Here is a 25,012-nt window from a genome sequence, read left to right as displayed (position 1 = left end):
TTAATTTAATATTTTTGTTCCTTGTTGCTTGTTTAGTTTGTCTTAACTTTGTCTTAATCGGGTATTGGTTTCTTGATAACTGCTTCCCATTGCAGTTAAAACACATTTAGTTTTTTTAAATTTTATTTAAAAATTACTTGCATATTCAAAAACTTACATCGAGATATATTTTAAAAGTTATTTTTGTTTTCATTATCGTTTTTCTGTTTGCTTCGATATGCTTTACCTTAATCGTTCTATTTCTGCTAATTAATAATAATATATACAGAGAATGTATGGGTTTATGTTTATGCATGGAAATGCTGAAAAGAGTTTTCAAGAAAATGGCAGTGTCAAAACTACTGACTGGCTATAGAAATGCAGATGGTGAGCAAAGACTAGTTAAGAGACTAAGCAGTAGGAAAAGGAGAGATATAGAACTATGGAAGGTATAAGAAATGGGGTCCAAAAAATGAATCGAGATTGTTAAACAAAACGTGGAAAACACAAATGGCAGTTACTTCCTAAAGTTCAGCAGCGTGTCGGGTATTTCGTTTATGTAGTTCTAAAAAAATTATATAAAATTAAAAAATAGGTATTTTATAAGCTGAACGAATGGATGGTTAACTTACATAGAGAGAGGGATCTACGCCATGACCGCCAAAGTCCGCCCATTTAGTCAGATCAATAGATGGTATAATACCGCTCTTGCAGGGAACTCGAGGATTGCTAAAAATAAACACATTATTATTATATACCAAATGTATGTAGGTGAATCAATAGTAATACTTACATTTCATGATCAGGCAAGACCATGGGATAAATCTGGACAGTATCAATTAAATCGGTGTTGTCACAAATCAAGCGGGACAGCTTCGCCTTTCGAATCTCCTGCAGTTGCTCGGGGGTAAATGATGAGGGCTGGTTGGGCAGCTCATACCAAAAACGATCTCCGCGGCGCAAATAACTCATCTGGGTGGCGATGACGCAGGCAAAGGTCGGTCCCAGCATTGAACCTGGAAGGGATTTCTCCGAGACGCCACCAGACCAAAGATCAATATCGGCAGGGTGCCTGAAAAATTACATTTACATTACTTTTCATTATCTTATTTCTCAGAAGAGCTCCTTGTAAGACCTACTCAAATATGCTGCCATATCGCAGAACCGTCTCATTGGGCATGGAGCCATACATCTCGTCCCAAGTATTTGAAGTGGGCAAGCCGCAGAATTTCCGGAACTCCATGTAACCGGGAATCCCAAACTCCCGACCGCGCTGCATATTAAACGACACCAGATCCATTCCAAACCTAGCGCCCTCTTTCTTGAAGAGATGATTGGTCACCTCCTGGGTAATCGAATCATCCATAGCCTGGGCCACTTGGTTCATCAGACCCATGAAGTACTCGTCCAAGACTCCAGCTCGGTACAGATCATAGGGTCTCCTGATCAAATCCGATAGACGTTTCGAGGCAATAAACTTGTGGGCCTTAGACCAGCGTTCCACTGCCGTTGGTAGCAGGGAGTGGCCAAAACGGAAGGCAGCGCCGGCAAATGAGTCAATGATGCCTGGATTTACCGTGTGATCGTAGCCATCCCAGTAGCCGTCTTTCTGGAGAACCAAACCGAACTTCTCCATCACTTCCTTGCCCAGTAAAATTGGTAGAAATTCGTTGAAGGTTACATGTTGGACTATAGCGATATTGATGCGTCTCGCCTCCTGGAACAATGTCTCATCATCCCAGTGCTTATTTATTTGCGACAAGGCGGTGGCCAATCGATTGTGTTCCCGGGCCATCAAAGTGTGCATGCAGGTGAGCACCAGTTGCTCATTGACTCGAATCTCACCGCCCTCGAAACAGTACATGCTCTTGTTGGGTCGCGTGCAACCCTCGTCGGGAATATCCAACTTCAGGGGCAACAGATCCTTCAGTCCGTACTCCTGGAACACAGGATTCATGCGCATCAATCCTCCATAGCCAGTTCTCAGTTTGCGCGCGAAAGCTTCCTTTACTCCATAAACCGTGTTGGCATCTATGACACCTGTCAAGGTGTTGAACTGCTGACGTGAACCTAGAAAATTAAGATAAAGATATTTTAAGATTAAGATATTTTAATTATAAGTCCAGATTATCATTTCCATGGAAAACATAATTTTTATACAAATAAAAACGATGTTTATTTTATACAATAACTATGGACCCTATAAAATTACCATTTTTCCGCATTAAAGAAATAAATATTTCTGAAGGCAACTGTATGACTTAATTTCTCTTTTTATCTTAACAATGGAAAAACTCACCCAATTTGCAACCTGGACGAGGTGAGGGGAATCCGCGTACAAAATCAATGCACTTGACATTAAACAGGCGGTAGAAGTAATCATCATCGGGAATGCGGATCTCGTTGCAATATGGGTGCTTCAGATGCAGCGGTCGTTTGCAGCACTCCTCGGGGTCATTGCGGTTAATGGGATCTAAAATATAATATAAATAAAATCAAATAATTAAATATTCCGTTATGTAAGATTAAATTTAACTTTAACTTGTCAAAATATTAAAGCGCATTTAAGGAGTACTTTGTTTTTTCAAGATAATACTATAACCTTCTTGAAATATGGAATTTGTTTTTATTAAAAACCCTTCTGTGCCCAAACTTACCCAATGGCGTTCCTGTGAGTGTGAAGTCGTGATCCATGAACTGGCCCCAGGCGATGACCATCACGGTGCCCGCATGATCGTGGAAACCATCGTCGGGATGCATGGTGCGGGAAACCACTCGCGAGAAAGGCAGATCTCGACCAGTCACGGAAATCCGAGGAGCGTTAATCCCGTCCGAATATAGTGGGCCGATCAGGCGCTGGAACGGAGCATTAGCTGCTCCCCAAGTCGGATGCTCGATATTGTTGCAGAGACCATCGAACCGTCGGTATTTTCCCGGGCGGCACTCAACTCCAGCGAAAAAGGGTGGACACACCTCTCGAATCAGAGTCTTTGAGGTATCAATTGTGGGCAATCCCTTCTCGATTTCTTCATACGATAAGCCATAGCTAAAAAAAATTATTAAAAAAGGAATTAAGTCGCCAGTCATGAATAATTATCACTTCATATTAACGCAACCACGGATATCGCTTAACTTGGCCTTTTCCTGCCGCCAACTTTTCAATTCTCCACACACAAAAAAATGGATTTCAGTAAATTTAATATAAATTTAAAAACTATTGATTGTACAGTACTGGACAAATATATTTGAAACTTAAACTTATAAACAACTAAAGAAAAGCAATATATATTCTTTAAAATTAGAAATTATAAATTTAGATCTTTTATTAGTAAGTTTTAATCTTGTGTTTAAATTTATAAGTCAAATAAATAAATAGAAAAAAATAAAATAATAGGTTCTCAAGCCTTTGAATAATACATTAGGCTATTTTAAAACATTTTAAATGTATCTCAAAGAGGTGATTTCTTGAGCAAAATACTGGGTGCTTTTTTGCCTGTGTAGTCTTCAGATTTTTATTGAAAAATTGCAAAATTAATGTATTAGCCCAGTTAGCAAGCGGTCCGTAATTAACGCGCTTTTGGTCTGGCCGGAAAATCTCCGACCGATATTGATGTTGATGCCTGACGTTGACGGTGGCAAATTTTTATACTTTCAATTGGTTTTTTATTTGATTTATTTTTCCAATTTTGGTCTGAGATTTCAGTGCTAGAAAAACTAGTATTTAGATGGCGGAGGAAGTTGTGTGTGCCAGTACATAAATCGCCAAAGGGACCGGCATTAACTTTTCCTCGAGTGCATGAGAAAGCGAGAAAATCAAAGGGAAACTGCGTCCGGCTGGCTATTGTGTGAAGATGGGAAGTGGAAAACTGTTAAACTTCACAGTCAATTGGGTCTGCAATTTACTTGCTAGGTTGCCAGGTCGCAGCCCGTGAAAGTACCACAAAAGTGAATAAGGGAGATCTTGAAATACGATATCTTTGAATTGTCGTTCATCATTGATTTACATGGGCCATTCCCAGTTTAAAGTCGTCTCATTGTTTTAATAGAATGCCATTAAGCCGGGGAGCTCTTGCATTGGCCGTTTACAACATGTTATTAGCCATAATCATGAGATTATACAACGGCAATTCAGATGTTGCAGGTGCAACAGATGAAGATGCTGCCCCCTGTGGCCGAATATCGTCTTAGACGTCGAGCTCAGTGAAAGTCACACAAGGGGAGGTGATGATGACGAGCTCAGGCTCCACAAAACTCCCAAATTGTGGCCAACTGACTTGCCAACCCGCTTACCCAGATTCCACTCCACACACACAAACAAACAAAATTTCCCGAAATGGTATTTGCTTATATAAAATACGTTCAAATTTGTACATTTTGTACGCCATGTCATATTAATTGATACGCTTCATTTTTAAAAGTCCGGAAATTATTCGTTTTTTTCATCGTACATTAATTTTTTTAAAAGGTTTTATATTTACAGATTTGTGAAAATGTTTATATAAATAGATTCGATGTCAAAATATATTTTTCAGAAATATATAATATTACCTAGGTTACTTAAAAGATCAGAAGCAAACATAATAAAATCTTTAAAGGCTCTTTGACGACAACAATTTCTTATAAAGGATGTCGTAATAAAAATGCCAACAATTATATTCGATTTGGTGATACATATTTTTCCCTGTGCAGAAGAGGTTGCAGTGGCCAATCGTTGGCCAACATGGGAGAAAAAGGAAAAACCAAACTGGAAATACTGTGTGGCATCTTCCGCAGCTTCTTTGGGTGGTGGGGGTGATAAGTGGAGGGGGTTTCCACCGGAGGGGCAAGTCACGCGCACTCTCACTGGCTTACTGGCTCACTGCTCACTGGCTGTTTGCGAAGCGGTCCGTTGCATAATCCTCGTTTGTTTACATCTGCGCTGCGAGCTCCGCAAATAGCTGGAAATACTTTTGTGTGGCAAAAATGCGGTTGCGCCAGTTGGGAAGAAGGCTTGGACGAGCTCTCGAATGCACTTTTTCGGCTGTCAGCCACTGGCCATCAGTCAAAACCCCAGACAATTAGCATTTGCATGTGCCAAACTTTCAAAAAAGAACTGGCGCACACAGAAAAAAAAGTTAATTTCAGCTCGATAAACTAAAAAATCTTTTTCAAAATTCCATACATTTATGTATACTGTTTTCTATCATAAAATGTTTCTTAGTAAATTAGTTATATATATATACATATATGAATTTATTACTTCTATTTCAAAAACCAAATAAATAATTGATAAAAATGTATTTAGAACTCAAAGTTTAAATTAATTAAAACACAAAAAAGGACATTTTTTGGTTTTAAATTAAAATTGTTAAATTTAATCCTTCCCTATTTTTTCTTTTTGAGTTGAAAACAAACAATTTTTAAGAAATCCCTAAAGCCTCGACTAAAAATGCGACTTTTTGTCTCTGTGCTGATTCGAATTCGAATTTGAGTTCCGATTTGTGGCGAGCGTAGAACCTTGGAGGCAAGAAAAGACCCATGCATATTTGATGACTGCAGGCGGTCTTGTCGGTGGTTCAATGGTTCAGTGGTGCGGTGGTGCATTGGTGCTGTGCTGCACGACTTAACTGCCTTGTCATGCGTGATTTGGCAATCGTTATTAGCGCCGAGGGAGATGGAGATCGTGGGCGTGCCAGGGCAACTTTCAAATGCGTTTAGCGCTGATTACTTACGTTCGGGCCAATTGGATGGAAATGTCGAGCAGCAGCTCGCCCACGGTGGCCAGTTCCTCCGGCTTCCAGTCTGATTTCGGCTGAGCCACATCTGCAATAAACACATGTGTACATTGTAATGGGATATTCATGATTACAATAATAATTCCATAAGCTAAATCTTACGTCATTTGCCTTTTAAAAATTCCGAAAACATTTATACCAGTACGTTATGTACCTTTCTGTCATTAGTACTAAAGACTTATTTATTTATTATTTTTTCTTTATCTGGGATTTAATGCCCAGTACATTAAAATGTTGTTTGTCAATAAAAATGAAGTTAACTACTGACTTAAGCTACTGCCTAAGTCTTTTATCACTTTGGTTTTAAACTCACATTTAAGTTTTTATTTATTTTTACGTTATATATTAGTCTGTCTGTATCAAATAGGAGATAAACTTACGTATACGCTTGCGTGCATCCAAGTAGGCGGCATTGATGGCATCGTAGGTGATGCAAGTGCCCGGTCCATTGTTGTACGGGTTTCTGCAAGTAAATTGAAATGAAAGTGATTTAAATTGACAATAAGAAGCAATTTGTCGCTTATCACATGCTAACCACACTCCAAACCCACGCATTCTGGGAAGCCTGCGCATTGGCAGATAATAAAATTATTGCCGGGCCAACGCGTCGAAAAAGGCAAGTTGAAAGGACAAAGCCATGTTGTGGTTTCAGTCTAGAACTTAACTTGGCCGAAGTAGCAACGTCAAGATGAAACAAGGAAGTATAGACCAAGCTCGCATTCGACTAGGAAAAATATTAGATACCCATAAACTAGATTATCTGGACAAGATTTTTCAGGACCTATTACAAGAATTCTGCAATATATCTCAGTCGAGCAAAGAAATGGCCAAGTGTACTACAATAGTGTTGTTGACCATTTTTGTTTCATTCGGTCTAAAATACTATTATGAGGAAATGCAGGGAAAAGTACGTATATAAACAATCACAAATAAAATTTGACTTAAATTTCTTATTAAAGTAACTTCGGAAAAAAAATATATATCAATTTTTAGAATTGTGTTCTTTCTCTGCCACGCCCCCTGCGTTATGCCCTTCGACCTCCCGAAAGTTGTGATTTTTGTGCAAATATTAAACAAGTGCCGCGCCTTCAAAATATAAGCCCCCAGGAGTTTGAGAAAAAATTTGCTTACAATGCAGCCCCAGTTATTGTTAGTGATGCCACCAAAAATTGGACTGCTGTTTCGGTAATTATGCTTTATGGCTAAAGAAAATAACATTTAAAATTCACAAGATTTGTATATTTCAGTTATTTAACTATTGGTATTTCCGCGATGTTTATGCCAGGGCCAAGCAAAAGCAACATATAAAAGACTGTCAGTTTTTGCCATACAAAACAGGATTCTTGGATATCTATGATGCATTGGATATGACAAAAGATCGGGTGGACCTAAAGCTAGGAGAACAGCCCTGGTACTTTGGCTGGAGCAATTGTCATGCGGAAACGGCAGAGGAGTTTCGAAGGCACTACGGAAGACCCTATTTTTTGCCCGAAAGTTCGGAAAATAATGCTGTCGATTGGTTTTTCATTGGCACCTCTGGCTTGGGTGCACAAATGCATGTAAGTTAAAAAGTATTAGAATGGGCTTCACGAAAGTTATGATGCCCAAAAAAACCTGACAGTATCTTAAAAGTTGACTGACTGTTCATTAGGATCCCAAAATAATATTTTCTTTCATTATTGCTAGTTTTTAAATTTTTTTAATGCAAGAGTATTTATTATTCCGTTTGTATTTAAAAATAAATAAAGGTTATTAGCCAATTATAGCTTTTATCTACATGTCAGGAGTCTAGATTTCAAAAAGGGTAGTTAAAATTAGGTAATTCACATGCTAAAGTAATGAATGTCCGTTTTGCAAGCCTTTCAACTCATAAAATAAAAAAAACAACATAAGATTTAAAGTAGTAGAAAATTATCAAACATATTATTTCGTGTATGTGCATCAATATGTCAGTTAAAAAATGTAGCTCCTCTTTTATAGTCAATTTAAATACTATGAATAACTGTAAGGAATTAATTTCTTAAACAAATGAGTGTTTACTTTTTCTACCTTCCAGATTGACAATGTGAGGCTGCCATCGTGGCAGGCTCAGCTGGCTGGCAGTAAGCGGTGGCTACTGGTTCCACCTCCGGAATGCTACCTACAGTGCCAGACTTTCGATGTGGTGGTCCAGCAGGGCGATATAAGTGAGAGACTCCACAAGATAATACTTTAAGTCCACGTAACTAAAAGCTATCTCTCCAGTTGTATTGGACACGAACAAATGGTACCACCAGACCTTTGTGCAGCCGGGAGCCATCAGTCTGACTATTGGAGCTGAGTACGACTAAAGTTAACCGGCTGCAGGCGGTTTTTCCCCGTGACAGGAAGCGGCTGTCCCAACATCTCCATTCAGTTCGGCTAACTAACAAATATGGTCAACTGTTACTGTAACAGTAACAAACTTAACTTTAACATTGCCATATTACTCCGCTTTTGCCAGCCGGTTTGTTAATTAAATGCCAAAAACACGCAAATTTCTTATGTCGGGCAGCTGCGACTCCGCAGCCCGGGAAAATCTAACCAAAAATGGGGGCCACAGCCACTTCCTCGAATGGTGCGACATGTAAAACGCGTGTCAGGCGACAACGATGCGTGTTAACAATGCGTAAGTATTAAGTAATTACAACAACAGCCGGAGCAACTGCAGCAGACTCCCAAAATATGCCCACAAAATGAGCAGCTACTAGCAGAGACATTGCAGGCACACGCAATGCAAAACCATTTCGGCAAAAAGCTACATTTTTCACGAACTTGCAGTCACTTTACTCTGTTAGTGGATAATTTAATTTAAGCTTTTCGTTTTTCATTCGAAATCAGTTTGGCAGTCATTTTCTAAAGTCGTTCTTCTTTCTGACAAAATAAGTGATTATAAACTCCCGTAACTGACATTTATTATAGTTTGTAGAGCTGTTACAGAGCATTTGGTTGTCGCCTTAAGTAAGCGGCCAATTTCGCACATATTTCTTGGTCAAATTTGTCAAATTGAAATCGAAAATGGCAATGTCTGGCACTTAACTGGTCGGCCTGTTAATTTTAACCAAAAATCCAGTCGAGAGCACTCTCGCACAAAATTTACGGGACTCGGGTAAGTTCAATGTGCGCATAGCCAGAGTTTTGGGCCAGCTAGAAAGTGGCTTGCATGCGGCACGCACTCTACTCTTTTTCCAATCCAATTCACTCCACTCCACTCCTTTCGATCACGCTCCAACTCCAACTCGTCCCGGACTTGTACTTGTTATCCTGATTGTAAAGTAAAAACTAATGTTATGAATCCCGGCGATCGCAGGTGCGCAGCTCCCAAACGCCAACACTTCCTGATCGGTATTGAGTTGCTGTGGTCTAGCGTACGCGGCGTATGCGTAATATTGTGAATAATTGCAAAAGCGTGTCGTAAACTCGATGTGCAAAATATTCAAATATCATTTATCTATGCGGCCTTTTACAATCTTTTTTCATTTTTATATTTTTTTTTTTTTTTTTTTTTTTTTTTTGTTTGTGAGTATCTGGGGAGCTACTTCGCTTACGCAGACAGTAAAGACTGAGGTGCAGATACAGATGCAGTTGCAGATACAATTGCAGACTTTCAGCAGACGGAGCAGAGGCCGCAACGAAAGTGGCCCCTGCCAAAACCTGTATTTAACTTTTAAGTAGGTTGTTGCGGCAAATTTTTCTGCATTTTTACCAGCTGACTCTGGTCAGCCAGGTTCAATAGCCAGGCCAAAGTCAGCGATTACAACTTTGCCCGATTGGCAGGCTCACGTTTTCGGTGCCCGGCGACCCCAAAAATTAGCTCCAGCTCGCGGTGACCCCCAGCACTCAAAGACAATCGAGCAATTGAACAATTTGCAATCTCTATCTGGATCGTGTGACATTTAAAATATGTATATCTATCTGCTGCCATAAGTGCTGCACGGGCAAAAAATAAGAATCCATTTCGTATCTCTCGTAGATTTTAGTCTAGGAATTTGTTTCTAAATGAAATTCATCTTAGCATTATTTTACATGATTATGAAGGTCATTGTTGGAGGGAATTCATGTTATCATCTTTTTCCCTATTTTGGTGATATTTTTTCACTGTGCAGGCTGAAGTTCAGTTCGGGAGGCATTGTGTGTTGGCAGCATTTCAAAGTCACTTTTTGAAATCATCTCGAGACTAAAGTTTGCCATCAATGGCTGCTGCAGCCCCATAGCAGCTCAGGTGTTTTTATTTTATTTTTATGTTTTTCTTTTTATTTTTCCTTTGGCATCTGCAAGTGTTGCAATGCCATCTGTTTTTGGTTGTTGTTGTTGCCTTGCTATTTTTGTTTGCGGCTTTTTGTCGTGCGGTTTTGGTTTTTTTCGCTTACCAGTAAATCGCGCCGGTCTGTCAGGTGACTTCATGATACGTCCGTCTGCATCACATGACGCTGAGCCAAAGGCTGTCGTCGCCGATTCGAGGTCAAAAACCATTTGCTGATTGCCGTTAAAGAGCCGCCGTGACAGCGGGTGAAACGTTAGAAGCCATCATCACACCTGAGAACTCATTTTCCGAGGCATATGTTTTTCGCCAAAGGTCTGTGTTTCAAACACCCTCTGTGGGAGTATATAACGGAAAAACTTTGGAAGCACGATTCGTTGAAGTGCCAGTGAAGCAAACTCCATCCGATCTTTGGTAATACTCGTCCTTATTTTAATTACCACTGTGGAACTCAAGAAGTTAAAGGACGCAGCTTCGCGTCAGAGATGTGACATGGATTACATGTGCCTCCCGATCCGGTGCAGATTCGCCCAAGAACTGCACATTTCCCAATCAGTGCAGTCTTAAGATATATCATTGCGAAGGAAAACAAGATACGTTTCTATCCATTTGATTCATTTTATCGAGAGGTCTTTTAATTTATAATTTAATTTAATTTAATCCATGCAAAATTTTTCAGATAACAACAAAATAATATTTAACAAATGATTAACATGGCACTGCAAAAGTATAGGTTATTCTTCATTTTAACAACTTGTAAATAATCTAATCAAGTAAATCATAATTTTAATGTTTTCAAAAATGTTTAATTCTTGCATTACTTGTAGCAAGAGTATGTGAACTTCGGCTTGCCGAAGTTTGCTTTCTTTCTTGTTATTAATAATTTTTTAATCTTAATTAAATCTTTTATTAATATAACATTTGCTTTTCTTTTGGATGGCTATATATATTTGTAAATGCATTTTTATTTCAAAGCTGAGGACATTAGTTTTAGGATGCCTTAATAAAAAAAACTAAATAATTTATTGATTGAATTATTTTAATATTAGTTGATAACAAAAAAATTGTTTTTTTTTTTTCAGTATGGAATATAGATAGCAATCAGCCCTGTCAAAGGCCCGTTGGAAGCTCCGAAGAAATTGTTAACTTCTTCTGGAGAAACAAGCATCTGTTTGTACGCAAGGGAAAGAAAGTTGTAACAGGAACTAAAAAAATTAAAGCTATGAATAAAGATTAAATCTCATAGAAATGCCAATAATGTACGCTTTTGCGTCGCCAATGAAGACGTTGGCTGTCAAAAGTAACCGCTAACTAAGCCCCTCGTGTTTAGCGACAGATGCAATAACTTCGCTCAGCGGACCCCCACTAAGAAATATATATATATAACTGGGTAGTATGGGTATATCTCTCCCTAGGCACTGCAACTTGGGAACATCAACGTCAACAGGCGGTTGCCGAATGATTGCCGCTGCTGTTTCTGCTGCTAATGATTGGCTCAAAGCTCGTGTGCGGTGTTGTCGTAGGTGTAGAGCCATGTTGCCACCGCACAAACAAGCTAAAACAGCACAAACCAAGATTTATGGGTGTCAGTCGGGCAGTTGTGCACTGGGAAAAGGTTTCTTTGTAAAAATAGTATATGCGGCAAGAAATCACTACAATTCATAGCGATTCTTTCTATATATTTACCTGATTTTAATTCTTTTAACTTTAAGTTTTTAAAATCAAGCTTTTAGTTTTAAGAAAAAAACAATATCAGCACATCAAATGATCAAATCTTTGTTGTTTTTTTCTCTGCAACAGCAACGTTTCGGTGTCAACGTTCAAGTATTTGAGCCCCAAACATAACCCAGAATGCCACCGAGCCACTTTTTCTGCAACGGCAGACACACAGTTACACAGTTTCTATTTGTACTCACAAAGTGCCGCGGAATAGGTTCACGTTGTAGTCGTAGACGGAGGAACGACCAGGTCCGGCCAACAGAAGTGCACAATCGGATCCGTGGGCCGTCTGGAGTTGCTCGCCAAACTGATGATATTGCGCACGCGCCACCGCCAGCAGAGACAGTAGAAGTATTCTGCAAAGAAATATGAGCAAAAGTAGGCAAATTAACACATTATGCAGGCAAACATGCAACGGAGGCGTCACGCCCCTTTTCACAAATAGAAACACGCCTGCGGCCAAAGGCATTAATCAGTCAGTGTGTCAGCCAGCCAGTAGGTAAAGTGAAACTTCAAAAGTATGAGACATGATTTATAAGCCAAATAAGGATTTATAAAGATTTGAAGCTGAGAAAAACAGTTTTGAATATCTTATTGCAAATACAGTTATTTTAGAGGCATTGGCTAATTTAAGTTAACCATACGTTTTGTTGAGCTTAATTTTTTAAAAAAAGATATCTTAAAAAAAAATTAGCTTGGAAGCTGAAAAAAAATTAAGAAGCATATTTTTTGAGAATTCACTTGAGTTTCTGAGACTACCACAACGAAACTTTTTTTCTAGAACCTTTTTTATTTTATGACGACTAAGCACATATGCAAATATGCAAATTCGAGTTTTAGGCTTTCAACTGTGGGTTGCAACTGTCTGTAGATTGGCAGACCACGGAATCCATGTGTCAAGCTGCATAATGTCTTTTGGACTCGCTATTGTTTCGGGCGTTTCTTTATCTGTCAGTAAAAGGGGCGACTGGGGAATTCGACATCTGACATCTGGCAGCCTTGCTTTTATTTTGCGGCTTTAATGCGCTCAGATTTATGACTTGCAGCGCGTGTTAATCGCTTGTTAGCTTTTGTCGCCTCATACAAAGCGAAAGCCAAAAACAAAAAATCCCATATTTTCGGACAATTGTTCACGCCTTTTGATAAGTATTGATATTGATTGCTATTGTTTATTGCCGCCTCTGGCTAACAGTGAAAGTATGGCAATGCCCAGCCCCTGCTTCTTATATAACCGAAAACAAGGTTTGCCTCGAATACCCTTTAACATATCGTGATTGCTTAATTGTAATGTGGAAAACAATTAATTACTTTATTTATTGAGATCACCTTGAGTAACTGCACATTATAACTTGATTAACCACCTAGCTTAAAATTAATTTTATGGCTTTGATGGGGATTAGAAAATATATAATGTAAACCCCAGCTTGTATTCTATATATTTAAATGTCACAAATGTCACTAGAATAAATATTTTATTTGATATTATCTGAAGAGTAATATATTTGTTTAGGGACAGGTTTTAGAAATGGATTACATGTGATTAAAAATTAACCCTATTAATTTTCAATGCCACACATGCCAAACAATTATTTAACATGCTTTTGGATTAATAAATGTTTAGAACAAAATGCAGAGTTCAGTGGAAATTTCTCTAAAATACAATATATTCATGTAATCCAACATTATTTTGTTATTGAAAAAACTAATCCTAAATAGGAAGACTTAAGTAGATTGTAACTTTGTATATGACAGCTTATAATATCAAGAAGCTTAATTCTATTATATATATTTTCAAGCGAAAGTTTTAAGGGGATAAACCACGTTTTTTGCACATTTCTGAAGATTGTGGATGATTGTTGATAATAGGTACCTGTACACTAAGCAATAAATAGTGAAAGTATTTCACTTTTCATTTACCATCTATTGAGAGTCCCGTTTTGACGAAGGGCACAGCTCCCTGGCTATCAGTGTTGCTTATATAATCGCAAAGGGAAACAATAACGCACTTAAGTCCTTTCACTTTTCATTTGACAGTTTGGTCTTTCAGTTTCACTGCCCAAGTAGAGTGAGATGCCTTTTATGTGTATCCCATTACCAGGGTTTAATGAACTCCGATCGCACGATTAAAAGAGTGCACCTGCATGCATTTTTGTATACGTGAATTAAACATATGTGTTTTGAATGACTTGAAAAGATGAAATGATTCGTTCTGGCTTATAAAAAGCATTCTGGATGTTTTGAAGCTCATTCGAAAAAACAGAACATGAAGTGCGTGTCTATAATTTTGATCATTTCCCTGGGTCTGCTGGCTTTGGCTAAGGCTGATTCTTTGAAGTGCCCACGAGCTTGTACAAGGGAATATAGACCTCTTTGCGCCACTTGGCAAAGGGGTATTGTACGTCCCATAAAAAGTGTTTGCACTTTCTCCAACAGATGCGTTTTGGACAATCAAAAATGCAGAACGGGTCAAAGTAAGTCCAGGTTTAAATACATATATTTAAATTTGTTTACTAATTATAAATATTTTTAAAATAGATTGGGTTGTGACCGATGAGAGGCGCAAGTGCAAGCGTAACTCTCCAGACTGCAGTGATCTTTTAAGGGAGTGACCATTTAAATCTTTTTACGGCCTTTGTGCATATAATAAACCTTTATTTTCCCGCCCATATTACATTTGACTTTGATGAATCACAGACCCAGCGAATAAACAGAAGACTTGCTCCCTCTTGACCAATGGCGGCCATAATTTTTGGTTTACAGCTCACACGATTTGCAACTCTTTACGCTGCTCGCGCTTTAACTGAGCTTAATGCTTATTAAATCTGGTTACCAGCGAGTTGCTTTCATTTTGGTTTTCGCACAACAGTGAATTTGGTTCAAGGCTGCCCTTAAAATATTTCGAATCCGTGGAACGTGTTTATGAGTGCTTTGGAGTGCCCAGTTCATTAGCCATCATAACAGGGCAATTAGAATGCAAACAAAACGCACTCGCCCACACAGATTGTATTTTATTTGCCCGACATGCCACGCCCAAACGCGTGCCACGAGGGGGCAGTGCAGATTTAATTGCCGAATCCGAATCCGAACCCAATACCAAACCCCAACCCCAACCCCAACCCAAACCCGAGATGCAGATCAGAGTTGCAGGCCACTGCGTAAAGTCAATTAATTGTTGCTCGCCTTTGGGGCGACAGCTTTTGTGAAAGGCCAGCACGCAACGTCCTTCTGGCCAACCTGCCACAGCAATATCCATACTCTATGTTTCTGCAATTTATGCACACTTGCATGCATATGCAATCTTTACACCTGCCCGCAAGAGTCAATTAATTTCGGTTCGTCGATGGCCGGCCAAACGACTTTTACATAAATCGCAGCACTGGCTTATCTAAGGCACTTGGTCGCAGCAGTCGGTTTCTTTTGAATGACACACATAAGGTGGAAAATCCTTTTTAGGGGGCTACAGCTCCCCATCCGTGAAACATAATACTAAATAAATCAAAATATATATAAAAACCTTTTATTTTTTATCTTAGTTGTTAGGTATTTAAAGTATAATAGGTAAGTAATATTCTTTATATTACTTGCATGCATGTTGTAACAAAAAGTATGATACTTAAAAATCCTTTTAACTTGTATCTTTTTGTGGGACTTAAAGTTGATAGCCTTGACTAACATATTTTAACTTATTTGTGAAAAACCTCATCAATAAAGTTTTTGGTTAGCACTTTACAAAACAATACTAGTACTTATTTTGTGTGTAGACCGCTTCGCGGTCGCAGTTGCCCAATTATAGTCGCCATATAGGACTCTCCCTGCCATATCTGTGCATATTTTAAAACGCATCCAAAAGTTGACATTTGCTAATATTATTTTTTTCCATTGACAGCGCAAAGTTAATTGCCCGGTGCATTGTTAGTAGTTGTGTGTGGAGACAAGCTGATTGTATCGCGGGGTTCGCTCTGGTGCTACTTATGTCATCTTGGCTGTGGCAGCCGAATACCTGGGAGCAGGCCCCAACTTTAGGCCCCCCGAAAAGGGGCGTGCAAGTGCATAGGACTTTTTGTTCGGATCTTTCTTTGTTTGCAGCTTGCCACATCGCTCATATTGTTGTGTCTTGGCTTGTATGTAAATTGCCCCGTCTTGGCTACTTTTTATGTCATGTAAATGTGTAGAAATGACTTTTGTAATGCACAGAGAAATTCATAATTTATCTTCGCAGCATTTTCATTGATATTGATTAAGTGGGGAAAAATGGATAGAAGACAGAAATCTTAAAATGCTTAAGATGTCTTACGCTTATCTTAAAGCTGTTTACAGGTTTTGATATGTGGCGACAGTCACTTTCGTTGATAGTGATTAAGTATGGTGAAGTGAAAATATTAGAGATATCTTGAAATGGAACTTTACTAACAATTAATAGTTTTTTTTAAAGTTTGTTGAGTTTTGTAAATTAACAATCGAGGTTTCTGGGAAGGCCTCTATGATAACTTCACACCATTTAGCTCACAAAATGTTTCTGATATTGTTATACCTGAGTGAAAATGAATAAGTTTTAACTCAAGCAATCAATTCCCACATCTAGTGAAATAAAATGGAATAACATTCATTGATTCTGAAATCAAAAACATCGTAATATTATTATTGAAAAATTGTTAACATTTATGTAATCACAAATGTGTTTAAGACAAATGACTAGATTTAAATATTACATTTGGTAAAGTAAATAAATTTGTAAAATGCTGTCTTGTCTAACAATAATGCACCTATCTGCTGACCTCAGACATTGACTTTTATTATTTTTAAGAGCACAAGCCAGAAACCTCTCATTAGCGATCATTTATCATTTGACTTAAAATACCCAATGCAGCAACCACATTTAAATAGCACCAAAGTCACTCGATCGCCACCGACCCCGAGTGCCGGCAATCTGCGATGTGCAAATATTGTCATATGCTGTTGCATTATTATCCAGTCGGTTAACCCATGCTGAGTGGATCTCGTTTCTGGGTCCGATTGCTAATGCCACAGCCATGCTGATTTAATTGTTGCACTTAGATTTGCTCAACGCTCTGCTCTGGCCAATTGCTTAATTGATTCTGGCCAGACAGGTAGCGTTAATGTCCAATGTCTTCACATCCGCCTGACATTTCGCAGCAGCTCGGCAAAAAACTGTGCGAAACATATCGAACCGATGGGGGCACACATGGCGCATACTTGATTAACGGCAGAGCAATTGCAACATGACGCACATTTATGTGGCATTAGTGTCGCCTTCGATATTTTATTGTGCCATAAATTGGCAATGCAGATTCGATGGCACTCAGTACAAGGAACGATAAGCGGGACATAGCTGCCTTAATTCGCTCTCTGACCCACAAAACGTTAGCGATCCTATCGCTGCGAAAAAATCTATAAGAGCTCACACAGCTACACGCAGAAAAATATATCCATTATTGAATATATTAGTGATTTTTATAAGTTTACTATTTAAAGGTAATAGTGAAAGAATTTTAATATTATATGTATAAACTTATGTACCTACGTTTAATATGTTATTTTTAAGTTTGTAAGGAGAGTCCTTATACACGTTACTTAATTCAATTGTATGTTCACTAATAGTAATCATAACATTGGAAAGAAACATGGAATTAATGGGAATATAGCTATTTTACTTTTTAAGAAGTTGGATACTTTAACTTCCATTTACTAACCTTTAGTCACCCACACTTTTAACCTATATAAATATTTTTTCCCTGTTCAAATTCGCGGCATGTGAAGGGTTTTGATATATCACCCGACCGGCACGCAATCGCGATAGCATCGGACACGGCTAACGTGCGGTTTATGGACTGCGCGGTCTCAAATAGAATGTAACCTAGCTGCAGCTGGCGAGCGAGTCGAAAATCAACTATATTTGGCTTTGATCTCCGCACCAACTGACTGATAACCGAAGCCGGCAATCTGACGCTTTAACAGCTTATTAATTGGGCGGCCGCCCCTTGCAGATTTATACCTGGCCAACTCGCGGCTAATTGCATACAAATTGCAGCGGCTAAGCCAAATCAGTGAGTCGAAGCCAGAGACAAATTCAATGCCAGCTTATTGACCGAAAACGCTCAATGCAAAACTGGCTACAGCCTGTCATTGATTGTGCATAAATCAAATGAAAACCACTTTTGCATATGTCGTTAATTCCACACGGGGAGAAAAAGTGTCAAGGGTTTATGTTCGTTCAACTAGATAATCGCGTCCTTATTTGTTAATGAAAAATATATAAGTTAAAAATATAAAAGTATACTAATATAATTGCTTTATCACAAAAACAAATTTTAAAATTGTTAAACTAATTAGATCCTTCCATAGAAGTGGGAAAAAGGAAATTTCCCATTTGTTATTACTTGGCTAGTAGTAAAATGTTATTCAAGATTTTTTTCTGTGAACTCTGTCGTGTGCGTTGGCTGTCGGCGCACAAGCCGACCGCCTTGACTTTCTTGGCCGAGTCTGAAGTGCCCTTCGCTGCGGCGGCTGAGCATCCTCAGTAAATGACAGGGAGTTGCGAGTGGGCCACGTGAGCAGCAGATACCTTTCACCAGTCTGGGAGCCCAAGTCCGCCAGGTTCCCCAAAATAGCTGCAACAATTACCAAACGTGTTGTTTATTCTTTAGTTTGGGGCTGCCGATTGGCACATCGTCTTGATCATCGTCATCATCATCAATTTGAGTGCGAATGTTGCAAGCCCGAAAATATAAAAAATCAAAACACATGAATGAGCACTCCACTTGGCCTGCCTACAAATGAGCCAAGTGATTATTCGGGTTCGAATTGAGTGTTGCGTTGCCCAGCATACCGACATGCAGCATACTTGTGCTTTATTTAAATAGTTTTTCCGAAAACACACAAAAAAACTAGAAATATGTAACTGGCGGTTGCATCTGTTACTGCTTTTGTTACTGCTGTTCAATTTGCACCGCTGGCTCACAGTTTTGCCGTCAGTTGCCACATAATTTCTGACGAGTGCACATACAAATCAAAGCCAGCACGCCATTTGGGTTACCAGGGCTCTCACGATCCCATTCGAGAGATCTGCTGCGAATTGCGTCGACAGCCCCTGCATTTCAATTAGCAATCTCTGCGGTGGTTCTCTGATAAGCGGCCAGCGCCGCCTTGATCGCAGCTTTTCACTTTCGGTTCTCACGCTTGTGGGCGGGTTAATTAAAAGGTACACTGCCAAAAATTTCATGCTTCTATTATCCTATCTACTTTTTTGTCATTATTTCTTTTATTTTAATCGATAGGTAATTTAAAGAGCAGCACAATAAAGTTCTGAACATATTAAAACATTCGAAAAATAAATGGAATAGTAATAATTAAAACAAATTTATCTATATTAGATGTGCCGTTTTTGTTAATATAAAATTTAAGTAAACGTTCATTTTGAATAAGTTGGGTATAATGAAAATACCCAGTTTGTCTAATTTACCTATATTATTCAGTGTATAACTTCATTTTATATTGGCACACATTAACTTAAAGACCTACATTTTCACAACATAGGTTTTCTCTCTTTGAAAAGCAATAAATTTCCTTTTGTCATACTTATTCGCCACACTTTCTCAACCTGAGTCAACAAATATACAAAAAATAAATAAATAAAATATTTTCACCCAAACAAAAGACCCATGTAGAGCACCATTCAGTGGCCCAAACATCTCAGAGGAGGCACGTAGTTGTATCATCAAACCAGTGTAAATAGGAGGCCCACCCCTTGAGTCCATTCATAAAGAGCAGCACGTTCGAGCACTCGTCCACTCAATCAAACCATCACCATCCTCTTTAGCCATGATCCCTGCTCGATCAACTTTCTTTTGTTATACCATCAATCAGCGATGTTCGCGAAATCAAAGCAACATCGGTCAGGGCGCAAAAAATATCTAATTTACCAAAATATACCGAAAATAGAAAACCCATTCAAGTGGTGGTTTGTGGGCAGGCATGACGTGAATCTGGCTTTTGAAAGTGAAATGATTTTGAGTAATTTACGTTAATGTAGCGCATTAATGGCGCATCATCAGCAGCATCCGAAAAGAAGGCGATCTTCGAGTCAAAAGTGAATGTTGACCAGCATTCACTTTAAAAATCGAGCAGTTGCAAAATATTATGTACCCGAGCATACACACTGTATGTCCATCAATGTAAGGCCCCCAAAATGATTTGTTTCAATGCTTCCACCGCTCTTCTCTGGGGCAAGGGACTGCATGAGTTGTGCGAGTAATTGTGGCAAACACATCAGACAGACATTTTGGCCAAAAAAGGGGAAAACAACGGCAATATGCTACCACAAGTCATGGCTTTTGCTGCCTCTTGTCTTGTGAACCTTGTAAGGCGGTTTATGTAACGAATCCAGCGCCAAAGATTTTGCCTGCGGCCGCCATTTGGCCACAAACAAAGACCCCAAATGCTGGTCGATATAGGCACGGTCAAATTTTTATAACTTGAACTTCCCCCAAATTGCATTTTTGAAATTTTGAGCTCCTTATATAAAATTTAATGACTTTAATGATAAGGTAACATTTTACTTTACTGTTGCTTCTTTGACTTATACTTTCTTAATTATAAGTCTGATTGCTAAATCTCAAAGTTAAAAATATTTATTATATCAACAAGAAAATTAAAATAAATATTTTTAATGTTCTCCAAAAAATAAGTCAATATAACGGGATAAATTAAATGTATTTGCTCAGTTGGCTAGTTTTATACATATTTTTAATGCTGAAAAATGATTGTTTAATATGGCATTAAGCAGGTTTGGTTATGAAAGTTCCACTGTGGTAGACTTTGCCTTTGGCACTCATTAATACGCAGCACAATGCGGCTCTTTATCGCTCGGTCCCGATCTCGACTTCGATTTGAGTTCGATTTCGATTGGGATCTTTGAATGCACTTCGCATGCCGCTTTCCAAATTGGCACTAACGCCCTGCCCCGATTGTCTGATTTATATGCGGGCATGCAAATGGAGTGGCTGCATTTTGTGGTGCCAAAAGTGCTGGCAGCCTTGACACAAATTCAGCCAGGAGAGCGGCAATCAGCGCTGCCCGCCCCCTTTTTCCATTTCTCTCGCCTGCCCCGAAATTATGTCTTCATTTTATAACATTTTGCGCTGAGCTCGGGACCGGATTGGTGGCAAGTCACGAGGCAGATGTGGCCTGCGAGCCAGGAAATCAACAGGTTGCTCCGTTTCTGGTCTTCTACATTTAAGGAGAAAGTAAAACGCTGCCTGATCGATTTCAGCTGGCAACTGGTTGAACATGAAGTTCAACATCCATCCACGGGCATTGTGCAACTCGCTTTGAACTTCGCATCAAATGTTAATGACCCCGTTTGGCTAACAACTAAATACTGGCCGAACAAAAGAGGCAAAGCCTCAGTTCAGTTCTCGGTCATAACTATGTTTTATGGGGACTCGGAAAAACAAATCAGCGAACGAGGCGACCCAGCAAACAGCGGACAATTAGCAGGCACTCGCTAAGTTCCACCCAGCCGGGTTTTTATGCTCATTGCAGCAGTCTGCCACGTTGGCCAGGTAAAAGAGGTGTGAGCTACTGCCGACCAACTACCGTTAGGCGATAGAACTCGCCGGAAAGTTATGACCATGTCCCCAGGTACATGACAAATCACCTGGACACGCCCAGACTAAGCCTGATTTAAACGAGGGCTAGCAACGACTTAGCCTTGGTTTTAAGCGGATAAACTACGGCTGGATTACCTTGCTTTAACAAAAGCAAAATGTTGATTTGATTCCATCATCGATTATAAGATTTTGTACTAAAAAACTTGCTCCTTCATGTCACTTGCTAAAAAACTATTATTGAAAATCTATTTGCGATTATTATTTATTATGGAAAAATCATTATATGCAATTGTGAAGCTTAAGTTTTCCTACTCCGTTATAATAAGCTATAAAAAAACACAAAAAAGCATAAAAATTGAATGCAAAATGTAACTTCAGCGGAAAAAATCCTATTATGATTTGCGGCAGTGAAAATATCAAGCTTACACAAAGTCAATCTTAAATATAAAAACACTTAAAAAGTATAGCCATTAAAAAGTAGATTATTGACAAAATTTAATGTAAGTAATATAAGTATCAAAAAGAGATATTTATGATTACTAATAAAGAAATTATACATATTAGAAAGGCAAATTAAAACTATTAATAATTATCTAAAAATAAACCAAAATTGAGTGCAATTAAAAACCCTGGGCTGGAGCTTAGAGTCTTATGTTTAGCCTCAAACTAATTGCTATTTAAATTGAAACCCAAAACTCCCGTTGAGCTCTAACTTAAGCCCGCATTGGAGGTGTGATTTTGAGCTTTTCGTCGGAAGCTGAGATGGCCAAGAGCGTGACCTATACGCTCATTAATTCCGTTGCTGCAGGCGCTGATTTGTTCATCATTACGAGCTGGGAATGGCGCGTGGATGGCCAGATAGAAAGTGGCAGGAAGCCATTAGCATGGGAAGTTGTTAGACAGGCAAAAAGCCAACAAACGAAGAGGTTGGCCTGAATATAAATGAAATAATCAAAACACATATATGGCGCAATGCCGTTTAATCACCAGAATGCCGCATACCAAACGAAAACTTTCTGTGCCAACGATTCAGAACTTTCCAACTAAACACATACACAGAGAATAATACAATAAAAAACAAGAAAAACAGAACGAGAATGTCGGAGAAATGTTTACAGTAAGTTGTCAAAGCCAGCGACAGACACGTAAAAATTACATAAAAATAAGCAGGAATATAGCTAGAACCAGTCACCAACTTGGTCTAGACATTTTCGAGACGCCTAAACAATCACTTGCCACACACAGGAAATTAACTAGAAAAATGTGTACCAAAACTGAGAGTACGGCTTATTATAAAATAGCCAGCGTACATACCTTAAGATCATTTTGTCGACGTTGCACGTTGCCACTTGGCCGTTGGCCGTCGTTGTTAATGACTTCTCTAAATGCGTTGGGTATACAGTCGCAAGCTCTGTTTATATTTGGTTGGCGAATACTTAAAGCCCAAGAGCTGTGAATTAATCCAATTATGGCAGACGATGGCCCACGCCAAGTTGGCCTTAATTAACAACGGACTGGCGTACAGTTCACCGAGTTCGTTGCCAGAGTCTTTCGATCGGTGCCAGAATTAAGCACTATTGAGCACTTGTCGCTGCTGCGGGTAACTTTTACTTGCGGGCTTCACCCTTTTGTCACTAATCTTTACTTCTCTTCCAATGCACTTCGTTTCCTGCACACTCACTCACTCACACGAAAAGAGCCCCGTCAGCGCCTAAAAAGTCGATTTCGTCCGCCTGCACAACCGCCACCGAGTGTGTCCCACAATTAACTGAGCTCTGCCAGCCGATGCTGCCACAGAAAAGCCAAAAAAGAAGCCAACAAACGTTGCCGGCCCGCCGTCGACGTCGGCGTCCGTGGAGTGTGGAGGAGCGATAGCAGTCAGCAGACTTCGGTTATCAGCTGCCAAGTGCCGGCGGCAGCAGCGACAAAAAAAAATATTTACAGACGCCCCAAGCCCGACTCGTTTTTGAGTGAAAGTTTGAGTGGAATCGAGTTGGGTTGCGTGTGAGGTGAATGGATTGATACTGTGGTGGATTGTGTAGTGTGCAGTTCGTGTCTTAAGTCTTTCGATTTCGATATTAGATTTAGCTGTGTGTAAAGTTATTATAAAACAATATTTATAAGCGGTAAAATTATTATATTATATTATTAAGTGCTGCCTTGTAAAGTGCAGTTTTTGAGTTTAATATAAAATATGTTTTGCGTACAAAATAGTTTAACTTGTTTTGTTCTTATTCTTGCAATCTTTTAATTTGTAACAATGAGGAGTCGACAGTATTGATAACCACACATTTAGCAATGGGACTTTCTGAATTGCTTTATGCCATAAAACCCTTGTTTTGCTGATTTTTTTAAAGTGATTTCCAGTCTAATGAATGACATTTCAAAATCGCCATTGGTAAGAAAATAAATTATTTAAGTGATTTAAAATGCAATCAAATATTCAAAATACAATTTATGGTCGATGGCAAGATTTAGAAAAAAGGTGAGAAAGTTCAAGGTTTGTATTGTATTACATTATAAATACAACTTATTTATGAGGCTTGACAGCTTTTAGAACTCAACTAATGATTTACAATCACAATTTCTGATATGTTTTTATTATTACTCTGTAAATTTCTTAGGACTCAGATAGTGAAATCAAACGGTTCAGAACAACAAAGCTCTTAAAATATATGGCTAATGATAATATGACATCGTGATAGCCCTGTTAAAAGTATTTAAATCTTTTATGAATACAGATTGTATTTTAAATAAACAAAAACCATTTAATTAACTACTGTGAATAGCTCTTAATTTATGACTATCTTGATTTTAAACTCTTAAGCCTAATGCACCACTAACAGCTCCAAAGTAAAAACAAATTTCTCCTCCATTAGGCAAAGACTCAATAATTGTTTAGTGACGGCTGAGCCCCACAAAACAACTCCTACACCGCTATCTGTGATCTTCCATGCTCATGTAAAAATAAAATCTCAATCTGCAGTCGTTTCTTTTTCTACACGTACTTATTCAATTTGCCAAACGGAGCTGCACCTTCGGCAGACCAATCTTTTACAGCTTTGGCGAAACTGCGGCATATCACTACTAGCCAATTAATTTAATTTGTCAAACCGCACACACAAATCAGGCAGGCCTTCAGCATAAGTCAAAATTGGGAGGGAGTATACAATAAAGTAATGCAAAGGAGTCTAATCGTAATAAACGTAAACCAGAAAACGTCAAAATGCAGGGCAGTTGATATTAATTTCGCCTAAGCACCGCGAATGGAGTTTTCTTGTGGTTAATTTGGCTTTGAGTTGAGTCCGTATCGATTTTTTGGCCTTTGGCTTTGGGCTTTGTTGCATTTGACAATTGCTTTGCATGGAAATGAAAACGCACGAATATTGTGCAACATTTTTGGACCGGAGTAGCAGCAAAAAACAAGATCAGTATTAACAATGTACCACGCATTTTTTGAAAAGTTGTCCGTGCCACGTTTTTGTTCTTTTATTTAACTCAATTTTTGTTCGGGGTTGACGTTGTCGCATGAGCATTAAATGCCGAAATTTTGTATTATCGACCCGGTTTGACTGCGTCGAGTCTGGCTGACTCCTTTTTCTCTATTTAATCTCGCTTGTTAATTTTTTTTT

General features: G+C 38.8%; 3 protein-coding genes across 3 annotated transcripts; 2 read left to right on the top strand and 1 right to left on the bottom strand.

Annotated features, from left to right (window-relative positions):
- Positions 1–105: 105 nt before the first annotated feature.
- LOC108140725 (peroxidase) lies at positions 106–23,271 on the bottom strand. The gene is made up of 10 exons (XM_017263693.2): positions 22,695–23,271; positions 11,949–12,107; positions 6,134–6,216; positions 5,691–5,781; positions 2,637–3,025; positions 2,279–2,452; positions 1,119–2,049; positions 773–1,051; positions 612–708; positions 106–544 (listed from the first exon to the last, which is right to left on the bottom strand). Exons 1-10 carry the CDS (start codon positions 22,703–22,705, stop codon positions 497–499), a joined length of 2,262 nt encoding a protein of 753 aa, XP_017119182.1. The 5' UTR covers positions 22,706–23,271; the 3' UTR covers positions 106–496.
- LOC108140726 lies at positions 6,247–10,917 on the top strand. Its single transcript, XM_017263695.2, has 5 exons — positions 6,247–6,660; positions 6,747–6,938; positions 7,001–7,312; positions 7,810–7,939; positions 7,998–10,917. Exons 1-5 carry the CDS (start codon positions 6,442–6,444, stop codon positions 8,081–8,083), a joined length of 939 nt encoding a protein of 312 aa, XP_017119184.1. The 5' UTR covers positions 6,247–6,441; the 3' UTR covers positions 8,084–10,917.
- On the top strand, positions 14,015–14,481 carry LOC108140727. Its single transcript, XM_017263696.2, has 2 exons — positions 14,015–14,222; positions 14,287–14,481. Exons 1-2 carry the CDS (start codon positions 14,015–14,017, stop codon positions 14,358–14,360), a joined length of 282 nt encoding a protein of 93 aa, XP_017119185.1. The 3' UTR covers positions 14,361–14,481.
- Positions 23,272–25,012: the final 1,741 nt, after the last annotated feature.

The sequence above is a fragment of the Drosophila elegans genome, unplaced genomic scaffold, assembly GCF_018152505.1.
Source record: "Drosophila elegans isolate 14027-0461.03 unplaced genomic scaffold, ASM1815250v1 contig_476, whole genome shotgun sequence".
NCBI lineage: Eukaryota > Metazoa > Arthropoda > Insecta > Diptera > Drosophilidae > Drosophila > Drosophila elegans.
Note: the sequence above shows the minus strand (reverse complement) of the source record. Positions and strands in the feature narration are given on the sequence as shown.